Source organism: Notechis scutatus, chromosome 11, assembly GCF_049901735.1.
Source record: "Notechis scutatus isolate UNSWTSFEM ecotype Mainland chromosome 11, rNotScu1.2, whole genome shotgun sequence".
NCBI lineage: Eukaryota > Metazoa > Chordata > Lepidosauria > Squamata > Elapidae > Notechis > Notechis scutatus.
This window is the reverse complement of record NC_142019.1, coordinates 13,466,052-13,480,439: the sequence shown is the minus strand read 5'-3', so window position 1 is coordinate 13,480,439 and position 14,388 is coordinate 13,466,052. Positions and strand designations below refer to the sequence as shown.

Here is a 14,388-nt window from a genome sequence, read left to right as displayed (position 1 = left end):
TTCTGCTCAGCAGGAACAAAAAAAGAAGGAAGAGGCAACGAGTGGCAAGCGGCTTCGTCCAGAAGCTCCTGGGACCAGTCGAGATATTCCGATGTCTCCTGTCCCCCATAGCCCTCATGGTCAAAAACTGCAGCAGCCATCTCCTCACCCTTCCCAGATGCATGGACATCCACGAGAGAACTACCACCAGCCAAATAGAAGGCATTTCAGCCACCCAGGTGAGAGATTACCAGGCCTGTCCCAGCTTGGGCATTTAGGAAGGAAACACTCTCGTCTCCATTTGCAGTCGAGTTGCATTTAGTAAAAGGTGTGCTTTTACTGGAGCCAAGTGGTTAGAGTATAAGCAAAGCTAGATCTGAGGATTCCTGCATAAGCCAGATAATTTTCCCTTTCTTCTCCCTGGTCATTTTTTTTTGGTGTCCAATGTGGGTTAAATTAGTTGTTTTGGTAACAATTCCCAAAGTTTGGTGGGCATTCGCATTCCTTTCTCATGTCGTGTCCTTGGATCGTTCAACCGTTGTCTCTGGTCAGCACTTCTGGTTCCTGTCATCCCCTTCCTATAAAAATAGAATAGAATTTTTTATTGGCCAAGTGTGGTTGGACACACAAGGAATTTGTCTTGGTGCAAATACTCTCTGTATACATAACAGAAAAGATACATTCATCAAGAGTCAAGAATCATAAGGTACAACACTAAATAATAGTCATAGGGTACAGTAAACAATCAAATCATACTAGGAAACAGTCAATATAAATCATAAGGATACAAGCGACAAAGTTACAGTCATACAGTCACAAGTGGGAGGAGATGGGTGAAAGGAAGGATAGAAGGATTAATAGTAATAGTAGTGCAGACTTTGTAATAGTTGAACAGTGTTGAGGGAATTGTTTGTTTAGCAGAGTTCGGGGGGAAAAACTGTCCTGGTGTCTAGTTGTTCTGGTGTGCAGTGTTCTGTAGCGTTGTTTTGAGGATAGGAGTTGAAACAATGTATGTCCGGGATGTGAGGGGCCTGTAAATATTTTCACAGCCCTCTTTTTGACTCATGCAGTATACAGGTCCTCGATTGAAGGCAGGTTGGTAGTAATTGTTTTTTCTGCAGTCCTAATTCCTCTCTGGAGTCTGTGTCTGTCCTGTTGGGTTGCAGAGCCAAACCAGACAGTTATAGAGGTGCAGATGACAGACTCAATAATTCCTCTCTATAACTGTCTCAGCAGCTTCTTGGGCAGTTTGAGCTTTCTGAGTTGGCACAGAAAGAACATTCTTTGTTGTGCTTTTTTGATGATGTTTTTGATGTTAAGTGTCCATTTTAGGTCTGGTGATATGATAGAACCTAGAAATTTTAAGGTCTCTACTGTTGATACTGTGTTGTCTAGTATTGTAAGAGGTAGTAGTATGGGAGGGTTTCTTCTGAAGTCTACCACCATTTCTACGGTTTTGAGTGTGTTCAGTTCCAGATTGTTCCGGTTACACCACGAGGCAAGTTGTATAACCTCCTGTCTGTATGCGGATTCGTCGTTGTCTCGAATGAGACCAATCACTGTTGTGTCATCAACAAACTTCAGTATTTTGACAGATGGATTGTTTTGAGATGCAGTCATTGGTATATAGGAAGAAGAGAAGTGGAGATAGCACACAGCCTTGGGGGGCCCCTGTGCTGATTGTACAGGTATTGGATGTGATTCTGCCTAGCTTCACCTGCTGCTTCCTGTCACTTAGGAAGTTTATGATCTACTTACAAGTATGTTCAGGTATCACTAGTTGGTTTAATTTACTTAGAAGAATGTCTGGAATGATGGTATTGAATGCTGAACTGAAGTCTACAAAGAGGACCCTTGCGTAGATTCAAGGTGTTGAAGGATGTAATGCAGAGCCATATTAACAGCATCATCTGTCGATCTATTTTCTCGGTATGCAAACTGCATGGGATCTAACAGCGGATCTGTGATGGTTTTCAAATGGGACAGCACAAGCCTTTCAAAGATTTTCGCAACTACAGATGTTAGAGCAACTGGTCTGTAGTCATTCAGTTCCTTGATGAAGGGCTTCTTTGGCACTGGGATGATAGTAGAGCATTTGAGGCAAGAAAGAACATAGTATATTTCTTATGATCTATTGAAGATTCGGGTGAAGATGGGGGCCAATTGCTCAGCACATACTTTTAAGCAAGAAGGAATTCTCTTATCTGGCCCTGGTGCTTTTCCTGGCTTTTGTCTGTGAAATAGATACTGCAATTCTTTTTCTATGATCACCAGAGGTTGTGAACCCAATGGGTTGGGGCCAGTTGTAGGAGGCTTGGCTGTTGTTTGTGTGTTTGAGATGGGAGTTGTGGAGATAGGTGGCTCTAGTTTCCTTTCAAACCTGCAGTAAAACACATTCAGGTCATCTGCTAGTTGTTGATTTCCTTCTGTGTGGGAAGAAGGTTTGCTGTAGCCAGTGATGTTTTTAAGAGTTTTCCACATGTTTGCTGGTTCATTTGTTGAGAACTGATTCCTTAACTTTTCAGAGTAGCTTCTTTTTGCTGCTCTGATCTCTCTTGTTAATATGTTTCTGGCCTGATTGTATAGCATTCTGTCACCTTTTCTGTAGACTTCCTCTTTGGAATGACATAGCTGCTTAAGTTTAGCTGTGAACCAAGGTTTATTGTTACTATATATTTGCAGGTTCCTTGTTGGTACACATAAGTCTTTGCAGAAGCTGACATATGATGTTACAGTATCTGTGAGCTCATCTAGGTCTGCAAAGGTATCTGCAAAAACATTCCAATCAGTGCAATCAAGGCAACCTGGAGCTTCAGCTTTGCCTCATCAGACCAAGTTCTCACTGATTTAATTGTTGGTTTCATGGTTTTAAGTCTTTGTCTGTAGGCAGGTACAAGGTGAATCATGCAGTGATCAGAGTCTCCCATGGTAAAGACCTATAAGCTCATGGTAAAGACCTATAAGCATCTTTTACTGTTGTGTAACAGTGGTCTAAAGTATTTTTGCCTCTGGTGGGACAATTTACATACTGGAAATATTTTGGAAGTTCTTTCCTTAAATTTGCTTGATTGAAATCTCCTAAAATGATGGGAAGGGAATCTGGGTGTTTGGCTTCAGCCTCCTAATTTGATCAGCAAGAGTTTGTAATGTCTTGTTTACACAAGCTTGTGGAGGAACATATACAGCTATTAGGAGAAATGAGGAGAAATGAGGAGAACTCACGTGGAGAATAAAATGGCTTGCAGTTGATATGCAAAGACTCTAAATTTTCATCACAGAATTTATATATTATAGTTATATCCTGAGACCAGCTGTTGTTGATATATAAACATAATCCTACACCCTTTGTTTTACCTGATGTCTCTTCAATTCTGTCTGATCTAAATGTCTGAAATCCTGGGATGTAAATGGTGTTGTCCCCATGAATTTGTGGATTAAGCCAGGTTTCAGTAAAACAAAGAACAGCTGAATTGTGGAAATCAGGATTCCATCTATTTAAGAGATATATTTCATCCATTTTGTTAGCAAGTGAGCATAAATTAGAAAGATTGAAGGGAGAGGAGTTTTTTTCCCCCATTCCTTTTTTTAAAAGTTTTTTTTTTTTTACACAAACATAAACAAAACATAAACATAAAACCATCTTTCAATTACATACAGTGTGTTGGTTGGTACAAGTCTTTTGTGCACAATCTCTGTAGTCTTTCCCTTCTAATTTAAATTAATCCTCATACTGTAAATCCACTATATATATTTATATTATTATCATTGTTAATTACTTGCTAGACTGTTACTAATATTCCATTATTTTATGTGAGCAAATCACCATTTTTACTTGGTCTACTTTATAACATTTATTTCATCATCACCAATCTATTCAATAATAATATCCTTACATTACTTTATCTCTTCGATTCTATTATACTTATATTTATAGAGTATTATAAAATATTTCATTTCCCTGTTTTTTAATCTAACCATTGATAAAATAGATCCCATACCTTATAAAATTGTTTATCTTCTTGCTCTCTAATTTCAAATGTCAATTTACTCATTTCTACGCACTCCATTATTTTCTTAATAACTTCTTCCATTGGAATTTTCTAATTTTTCCAGTTTTTAGAAAATACAATTCTAGCTGCTGTTAATACATTTATAATCAAATATATCAATTCTCTATTGCATAATTCAGGTATGATGCCCAATAAAAATATCTCTGGTTTTAAATCTATGTGCTTTTTTGTCATTTTTTCCAACCATGTGTGGATTTTAGTCCAATATCTTTTAGTCTCTGCACAGGTCCACCACATATGGTAGTATGATCCAGGTATCTGATGACACTTCCAACATTTCTCCGACTTGTTCTTGAACATTCTTGCTGGGGGTAAATGCCACCTTTAAAACATCTTATAGAAATTCTCTTTATATGCTGTTGACATTGTCATTTTATAATTTCGTGACCATAATTTCTGCCATCTGTCTAGATCTATCCCATATCCAAAATTCTTTCCCAATGCAATCATTGTTTCTTTACTTGTTCTTCTTCTAGCTTAACCTCTAATAAATATCCATATATTTTTAATCACCTTTTCATCAGTACCTGTCAAGATTTTATCTAACTCAGTTAATTTATTATAAAAACCTTCTGTTATAGAGTTTATCATATCCAGAATGTATTTGCACATATGAAAACCAATTCATCCTTATTTCTTGTTCCTCTAGTTCTTGCATAGATTTAAGTTCACCATTTTTATTCAAAATTTCGCCATATCTAACTGTTTGTTCCATTTTATAGATTACTGGATATGCAAATGCTTCAATAGTTGACAACCAGACTGGTATTTTAAATAATGTTGTCTTTTAATTTTCTCCCATATTAATAGTAAAGCCTCTCGTATATAGTGCCTCCTAAAATACCATGTGTTTTAGTCCCCTTGTACCATAAGAAGGCATGCCATCCCAGCAACAAGTCATGACCCAATTGGGTAGGCCAAAGCCTCCTCTTGTTCTAGAATCTTGTAATAATTTTAATTTAATTCTCGACTTCTTTCCCTGCCAAATATATTTCAATACTATTTTATTTAAGTCTTCAAAATAGTATTTCCCTAATTTAATTGGAATTGTCTGGAACAAATATAGAATCCTTGGTAATATATTCATCTTAATTGTGGATATTCTCCCTATTAAAGATAATTGCAAAATTTTCCATTTTGCCAGGTCTGTCACAATCTGTTGCTTGCGTTTGTGGTAATTATCCTCTTTCAGTGTACCACATCTAGCTTTTAAATATATTCCTAGGTATTTAACTTTATTTGTGACCTGGATCGTCAAAGTCTCTGCCAACTCTTTCTTTCGTTTTTCAACTATGTTCTTCGTCAATATCTTCATTTTGTCTTTAATTTTCAAGCCTGCCACATATCCATATTCCTCAATCTTTTCTATCAATTTAGGCTCTGTTTCTAATGGATCCTCCAAAATAAACACCAGGTCATCTGCAAATGCTTGTAGTTTATATCCTTCCCTCTTAATTTTCATTCCCTTTATTTCCCTATCTTCTCTAGTGTTTCTGTTTAGTACCTCCAATGTCAGCACAAACAACAGAGGTGATAGCGGGCAACCTTGCCTAGTTCCTTTCTTAATATCAATATTTTCTGTTAACTCTCAATTTATCATCACCTTTGCTGATTGTCTATGATATATTGCTTCAATGGCTTGAATAAATTTCACACCAAAGCCCATCTGCTCCAATTGTAATAACATAAACCACCAATTCACATTATCAAAGGCTTTTTGTGCATCTAAAAATATCAAAGCCATTAGCTTCTCCGGATGTGCCTCATAGTATTCCAAAGTGTCCAAAATTATTCTCATGTTATCTTTAATTTGTCTCTTTGCAGAAATCCATTTTGATCAGAGTGTATAAAATTGTTCAGGTATCTTTTGAGTCTTTCTGCCATTATTGAAGCGAAGATTTTGTAATCTGAGTTTAACAAAGAAATAAGTCTATAATTCTTGATTTGTTGTGGGTCAGCGTCCTCCTTTGGTACAAGAGCCTCTGACCATGAATTAGGTATTTTCTTCTTTGACATGACTTCATTCATCACTTCAAATAACGGGAGACTTAAAAATTCCTTCTTTATCTCTTACATCTAAGCATTCAGCTGGTAATCCATCTGGGCCTGGTGCCATTCCGTTATTTTGTTTTTTTTAATGCTTCAGTTAATTCCATCATCGTTATGTTCCCTTCTAACATCATTTCAATGTCATTAGGTATTTGGGGTAACATCGCCTTTGGCATGTATTGTTTAATATTTTCCTCTTGCTCATATAATTTCCCTTGCTCATATAATTTTCCATAATAGTCCTGTATGATTTTTTTTCTTCTCTTCATTTCCATAGCAGATCTTTCCTTGGTCATCTATCAGTTGCATTTTCAAGTCTCTCTCTCTCTTTAATTTATATGCTAACCATCTACCTGGTTTATTTGCGTCTTTGAAATAATTCTGTTTAGCACTTCTAATTTTCTGTGCTAATTCTTCTTTTTCCATTAACCCCATTTATGTTTAATTGTGTCCATTTGAATTTAAATGTCCTTTTTGTGGATATTTCTGTAACTCCTTCTCAAGTCTCCTATGGTCTTCCTCTAATATCTGCAACATTTGTCTTTTCTTTATGTTTCCTTTTCTGTGATTTATAATCTAATTTCACATCCGCTATTCCATTAAATTCTCCCATAATGCACCTTTCTTAATTAACATTTTTGTCAAGAATTGATATTCTGTTCTCATCTCTCTGACTCTCCTCGGTACTTGTTTCACCACACAATCTCCTTATCTTTATATTTCAATGTTTTCTCTCTTGCACACTGTAATATTTAAGTTTTGATTGCTTTCTTCGTGAATCTTACATGGACTTCTCTAGGTAGTTTTTTCTCATTGCATATCTTGTAAAGACTCAGAACATCTCATCTATTCTATCCATCATTTTTTTCTTTAGTTATCTCCAAAGCATCTGCTAATATATCTGTCATTATTTCTGCCAGGTTTTCTCCCTTTTCTTCTTCTATATTTTGGAATCTGAGATAAAATTCTGCCCTGTCAATCTCCCATCCGAGCATTCCACTTTTCTCCTGTTCAACCACACTCAATCTGCTGTCAATATCACCAATTTTCTTATCTCTTTGTTCATCCTTTTTTTCAATTTTCTGGAATCTATCCTCATACTTCATCATTTGTTGAATATTCTCAATCTTTTCATCTGTATTTTGTTCAATCTTCTCTGTTCTTTGTTCTATTTTTTGAATTCCTTGCATAATCATCTGTAATGTAACTTTTTTTCCTTCTCTCTTTCTTTCTCCTGCTGTAACATCATCTGTATTGATCGCTGTCCTCCAAGTGGTGAAGAGGAAGAAGTTGGTATTGAGGATCCTGTAGCAGATATCTTCCTACTCATTTCCAGTCAGTTGCAGATCTGTTCACTAACAGTTCCCAAGCAACAATAAAAAATCTTCAGGTTCTTCAGTACCTTAATCCACTTATGTAGGAAACAAAATTGAGAAATTAGAAACAACAGTAAAAAAACTTCAGGTTCTTCTACACCCTAATCCAATTAGATAGGAAGAGATTGACAGGCCACCAACACCAATAAAATCTTCAGGTTTTTCTATACCATAATCCAATTGAATGGGGAGGAGTATGCCTAGTAAATAATTAAACAATCTCCAAAGAGAAAAAGAAGGAAAAAGTAAGTGAAAATGATGTTTCCCAGTTAGGGAAAAAGAAAAGAAAAAGGATACATACTAAAGAAAAAAGAAAAGAAAATGCATTCTTCAGGAGGCACAAAAGACACAAAAGTAAACACTAATACTAATAGTTATTTAAAAAGTTCCAATTTAAAATAAAAAGAATTCCATTAAAAAGCAAAAGAAAATTAAAAGAGAAAAAAAATTTCTGCTCCAATACAAAATAAAGCTCCTAGTTATGTGAATGAAAAAAGAAAAAGAATCCCATCAAGAAGGCTAAACAGGCACAGATGCCAGCTAAAAACTAAAAACAAAGGAGGAAAAGTAGGGGGAAAAAAAAAGAACTTTCTGTCACAAAGTAAAACACTGCCACAGTACAATGTCCAAGGCTCTCTTGTCAGAATCCAAACAAATTTATTCCAGGCTCTTTTTCAAGGTCACTATAATCTCTTTCAACTCCAGACTCCAGCCAGTTTACCAGAAGAGCACCCGCAATAACATTCTTCCATGCTCATCCCACTATCTTGTTAAAGCACATAAACAGACAGGCTGAAAAGTCCTTGAAGTAAAATTCTAAGTCCCTTTATACTCAATTAAAAAAACAATGTATTCAAGCCTCTGGGTGGCAGTGTTACTTAGTATACTCTACTTTCTCTTTATAACCAGGACAAAGAAAAAAAGTTTAAAAGTCCTTTTTTTTTGAACTAAAACCAAATAAAACTATAAAGTAAAGTAAAAAAAAAATTCTCCCTTTCACAAAAATTATTGCTTAACAGTAAAAAAGAAAAACCAGTCCAGTTTGTAGTTAAAGTCTTTTGGCGTCCATAATAAAATCCAGCAAAAAAAACCCGATCAAAAAAACCCCCACTTAGTTTGACTTCAAGCTTGTTTTCGCTGCCTATCCTCTTCTGTCTTCACTTTTCAAATTTTCCTTTACCCCCTTTGGGTGTTCTTTCCCCAAAAATAGTATTTAAAAATATCTCACCAAAGCGACACACTTTCTTTCCTTCTTTCTTCCATTCCAGAGCTGTCCCAACTTTCAGCAACTTCAATTCTCCGCCGCCGGAAAAGAGAGCTTCTCCTGGATCAACCAGGGACTATTCCCCTATTCCTTAGTCTGTTTACAATTCCTGCTCATTTACCTCGTCTCCTTTTTCGGCGCTGCCGCTTCTTTGCTTTCTTTGTTGTAATCCATAGCACTGGGGAGTTAGTTAGAATTTCCTCCGTGATGGCAAAGAGGGGGGTGGGTGAGGAATCAGAAAGCTGCTCCTTAAGAAAACATTGCCTAATTCTTAGCAGATGGTCTCATAAGTATGAAATTCATAGTGAATTGCAGATAATAATAAAGAATAAAGAAACCATTAGAGAGCATTTCACTGAGGCACCTGTCATCAGCGCCATCTTGGAAACATATGTGCATTCCCCCATCCCCATATTAGAATAGAATAGAATAACAGAGTTGGAAGGGACCTTGGAGGTCTTCTAGTCCACCCCCCTGTTTAGGCAGGAAACCCTACATCACTTCAGACAAATGGTTATCCAACAAATGGTTATCCAACATATCCAACATATTTTTAAAAACCGTCAAAGTAAAGCAGGGGTGAAGCGGTGTGATGGCAGATCTTCTTGAAGACCATAGAAGCTCTGCCCTTCTTCCTGATGTCCCATCTAGCTTCCTGGGATGGGGGAAGGGGGCAATGCATGACTATCCTTGGCCCCCTTACTGGAACCACATGGACTACACAATTCAGGACTCCCAGTTTAACTCTGGATGGGCTGTTCCTGTTATGGATGCTTTGATTATTGTGTTATTGTTCCTCCTCCTCATTTTTCTTATTCTCTTAAAAAGGAGATGATAAAAATCAAATGAATAGTAGACAAAGGCAGAAGTACAGATAGTGAATACCAGTTGGGCTTCTTGTGAAAGAGTGCTACCTTCTTCCCCTTCCTTGTCATGCAGAACGAAGCGAATGGCAGAGGGATCGCAAATTTAACTACAGTGGCAATGCCAATACGAATTGGGGCAGAAACCGTTATCACCCATATGAGCCGCGCTGGCACAAGGATCATCATTATGCGGATCGCCAGGCGCGCAGAGAACAGTATCGGAGCTCAGGAAACTACCAGCCCAGCAACCTGTCTCGTAAACGCCCCTACGATCAGTACAACAGTGAACGCAATTACCGCGGAGAACCGGACTACAGGTGAGGTGCTAAGCAGGCCATTCAGCTAGTCTATGGTGTTTCTGCAGGAGTCAGCATGCCAAAAACAGTGAATGGTGTTTGTCAGCCAGATCATGGAATGGAGTTTGCAAGGACTACTTGAACTGTAGGGTTGGTAGGATTTAAATAGCAAAAGCAATTAAGCGGCCAAATAGCTTATTTGCTGGGGTTGTGGGTGCTCCATTGGTAGAGGATTTCGAAAATAGGCTGGACAACCATTTGATTGGGACAGTATGAGGCTTCTGCCTTGACCAGGGGTTGGACTAGAAGACCTCCAAGTTTGCTTCCATCCCTATGATTTCTCACAGCCTTTCCTTCTCCAGGACACAGTTGCTGCATTCCTTCATTGGAGGTATCTCTGCACCCTTCAACCACGTTCTAGATTTGCATTGTGAGCTCTGTCCGTTTTTCGAAGTATATGTAATATGACCCACAATGTAAAGCATATAGGCTTGGGCTCCAACCCTGCTGTTGTCCATCTTCTTTCCTTCCCCTAGTGTCTAGATACTGGGGAACTGGGCTGACATTCCTGTTCTCTTCTTCCATGCCTTTGCCACCAGAGGGACTTAAGCATCCCAAGACCTAGATAGGGTCATCTTTGCCTCTTTTGTTGAGTTGAATGTTTTGTGTTCTTCTTTCCCCTCCAGATACTGTCATGAAGCCAAGAGACGAAGATTAGATGGATTCCGGCCCCAGAATTACCAACAAGATTATCGGAGGATGTCTGACTATAGACCTCCCTTGAGTTATCATGGGCAAGGGCCATCCGACCATTACAGGCCTTTCCACCAAGATAAATCAGCTGATTACAAGCAACTCCTTCCCCCTCCTCACTCCCAGGTCTCTGACCCTCGCTCTCCAGCTTCTCAGAAATCTCCACTTGGTGCCAAGTCTCCCATTCAGCATCGCTCACCTCTGGATAGGCCCTTAGAGCAGAAGAACAATCCAGATTATAACTGGAGTAGTCGGAAAACCTAGAGTCCCAGAAGCAGAGGCCAACGGAAAGAGCTAGTCCGGCCCAAGGAAACACCAGTTATAGGGCCATCAATGCTGGAACCAGAAAGCCTGAATACAGTGCTGTAGAGCTTTGGGCTGTAAGAATTGGAAGGGGGTCAGAAAAACTGGATCCACCAGGGAGCCTGAACTTTAGCCCCAGATTTGCCTTCCATCAGGATACTGGCTGGATGTTGGGAGGGGTCTTCCCTGCACCAAGAGATCTGTAGAGAACAAGGTCAGGTCTACCACCTACGTTTTGGAATGAAGATTTTGGGTTTGTGTCCATAATGCCAACTTGAATTCTGGACATTTCACAGAATGGACAGACAGGCTGCAAAGGGTACAGACGGAGGCAAAAGCTATATGGTTTTGGAGTTCAGGTTCAATTGGCTGCTGGAAGGGGATGATAAAGAAGACCACAATAGCTACAGCTGTTGAATAAAAAAATTGGCATCAGGGAGGGCAGGAGTGAGACTGATTTTTCAGAATGGTGAAACCAACTTTTGATGAAAATGCTTGGAACTCTTACTGAAGAGATTTGGAAGTCTATGGACTTAAGATTGACGGAAGCCAGAAAACGAAACAAAAGAAGAAGAAGGAATGGTTTATGGTCCCTCCCTCCTCTTAGCTTCTCCGTGCTTTTCTTTGCCTTAACAATTTTGGGACTTCGAGCAGCACTATGTGAACCAAGTAGAGCTGTGGACAAAGAACAGTTTTTAAATGGTGGCAGAACTTTCATTTCCATGGTTGTGAAGGAGCGAGAAGGACAGTATGTCCATGACATTGGGAGACTTCAGTATTCAGAATTTGACCGTAGAGCTCCTGTTTTTTTTTCTTCTCCTTCTCATGATCCATGGGAACACCAGGGATTCAGCTTGGAGAAAGGAGCCGAGAGGAGGGTCCACCTCAGACAGGATTCCATGAACATCTCAAGATGGTCAACTTCGCACTTCTGGTTAGAAAGGTTCAAAAAACCCCATGGTTGTCATCCATAGAAAAGAGACACCAATGAACTAAGCAAGATGAAGGAAGCCTCGCATTGAGTGAAGAGAAACATGGAGTTTTGTCCCACAGGGAATTTTTATACACAGGTGGCAAAGATCTGAGTCATAATTATACTTCGATGATCTGTCTCAGCAGCATCTTCTAAAAAAAATAAAATAAGCAACTCCAACAGATATTTCTCTCTGTCTCCCCCCACCCCCGCCCAAAATATATATGTGTGGGCAGTTGTGAGCACTTAGCCCCAAATCCATTGCTTTGGGTTAAATTTATTGCTTTTAAAAATGAAATGGCCAAATACATGCGGAAAATAGCCTCCCTGTGTTTATCACCTTTCAAATGAATTTTGTGCCCCTGGCAACAATCCTGAGCCATAATTTTTGATATTTCACTGCCAAGTCATTTCGATAAGTGTTAAAACTTGATTGGTGAAATAAGAAGGAAACAATCAGACCAAGTGTTTGTCTTCTAAGTTTCTAGAGGGGCGTTTTTTTATGTTTGTCCATGCGTGTGTCATATACTTTTTCTATTACATCTCACCTGTTAATTGTGATTGCAGAAAAGACACTATAGAGTTTTTTCCAAGGTCCTTTTATTTTTACCCAGGGTGGTTGACTAAATGTGAATTCCAAATATATCCAACAGGAAAGGGAAGCCAAGAATTCTATCTTGTTAGTTAATTAGAACAATTCTTTCACTCCTTAGCTCTGACAGGTTCTTTAATTGTTTCTTAATTAGAATAGAATTAATTAGAATGGTTACTATTTCATTCCTAAATTTTCCCATGAGGGCAAAATATTTCTTAAATAAATTTAAATTTTCCTGTGAGGGCAAAATATTTTTGGACTAGTTTTCAAGTAGTTGCTTTCAAACTTAATTTCTTGTAGTTTCCTTAATTGCTAATTAATTATAACACAATTAATTAGAATAGTTACTATTTCACTCAAAACTTCTGACATTCCCCTCCCTATAAGGGCAAAATATTTTTGGACCGATAGTTTTCAAATTGGATACATTCAGTCTTAATTTCTGATAATTTTCTTAATGGTTACTTAATTGCAATATAATTAATTAGAATAGTTACTATTTTATCCATAATTTCTGACATGTTCCCATAAAGGTAAAATATATTTGGACCAATAGTTTTCCGGTGGGATACTTTCACTCTTCTCATATGTTCCTTAATTGTTACTTAATTAGTATAGCTACTCTTTCACCCGTAAGTTCTGATATCTTTGTAATTGTTACTTAATTAGAATAGTTGTTATTTGGCCCCTAAGTTCTAATATGTTTTTGATTGTTCTGCCTTTTTCCTGTAAGGTTGAAATGCATTTGGGCCCCATAATTTTAGGAGGGGATATTTTTGCAATGGGATTGTGAGCGTTAGATGAAATAATAACTCCAGAATGTTTCTATGTTCTCTTCTTGCCCGGGTTAAGAATTACAAAATGCTGGTGGGAGGGTGAATTCTGGGTTTGTGCCTAATTTGAGGCAATTATGAAGGTTTATTGGAAGATTGAAGGAGAAGTTTCTGGCTGTTTGGTTTCTACCAGTCATCCAGCTACAATAACCCTACTTGATGCAATTTTGCATCTCCCCCTGGGGTAAAAGAAATTTGGTGCATAAAGCCATGGACTTAAAGGGAAAATGAAATCCCTATGATTAAGTACAGTAATTAATATTAATTTATATTTGTGACAAAGGAATTTGTCACTGTCGAAGTGATTTCCGATGTAAATATGTGGTTTATAAAGTATGTATTAATTTTTTTCTATGGTTAAGCTCCTGTACTTTGGATTGTTGTACACTAAAAGTTGAATTTTTCAGAAATTGGAATTTCCGTCTCTCTCTCTCTCTCTTTTTTTTTTTTTTTTCAAATAGTTGTCCCTGAAGTTATTTAACTGATGGTTTTCTTGTTTTGAAAATACTGAAGAGTTTTATTACTTCAGCTTAAAAGCCTGATTCTAGATAGTGAAGACAAAATCTTCCTCAGTCATTTCTTCTTCTTCACTTCCTTTTTTCATATTGCTTCACATTTTTTGGATTTATCTTTTCTTTTTGCTTCTGACATCAAATTGATCTCTTCTCTGAAAAGTATCCAGTACTTTGGAAAAAATCTCAATGCAGGAATTGGAAAATAGACCAACAGTTATACATGACCTAGGTATCTTCTCCATGACAAATCTATTCTAAATGAAAGCTGATGACACATTTTTTTATTTTTTTATTGATCTTTGGTTTTCTGAAGTTGGTAATTATTTTGGCAGCAAGGTGAGCTGGGTTTTACAGTGAACTAGCCAATTCAACAAACACAACAAATGTGATCTGGTTCATGCTATTTTTTTTGTCCTGAAGATCGCATCAACAGAAATTCAGGACTGTGTTATTGGGAAGAAAAAGAAATTTATTTTCGGTTTTTTAAAATCAATAAATAATTTACAATATTTACAT

At 37.6% G+C, this 14,388-nt stretch overlaps 1 protein-coding gene across 6 annotated transcripts in view; it reads left to right on the top strand.

Moving 5' to 3' along the window:
- Positions 1-13,773, top strand: part of LOC113428496 (ATP-dependent chromatin remodeler CHD2-like) — a 91,468-nt gene extending 77,695 nt beyond the window's left edge. For 5 of the 6 annotated variants that reach the window (XM_087972820.1, XM_087972821.1, XM_087972819.1 and 2 more), the window contains 3 exons: positions 14-218; positions 9,678-9,921; positions 10,587-13,773. In XM_087972820.1, the coding sequence (XP_087828946.1) occupies positions 14-218; positions 9,678-9,921; positions 10,587-10,917 (780 nt within the window). In that variant the 3' untranslated portion in view covers positions 10,918-13,773. Of the gene's footprint in view, positions 1-10; positions 219-9,677; positions 9,922-10,586 lie in introns of all 6 variants that reach the window. The other variant, XM_087972818.1, reaches the window with a different exon arrangement.
- Positions 13,774-14,388: the final 615 nt, after the last annotated feature.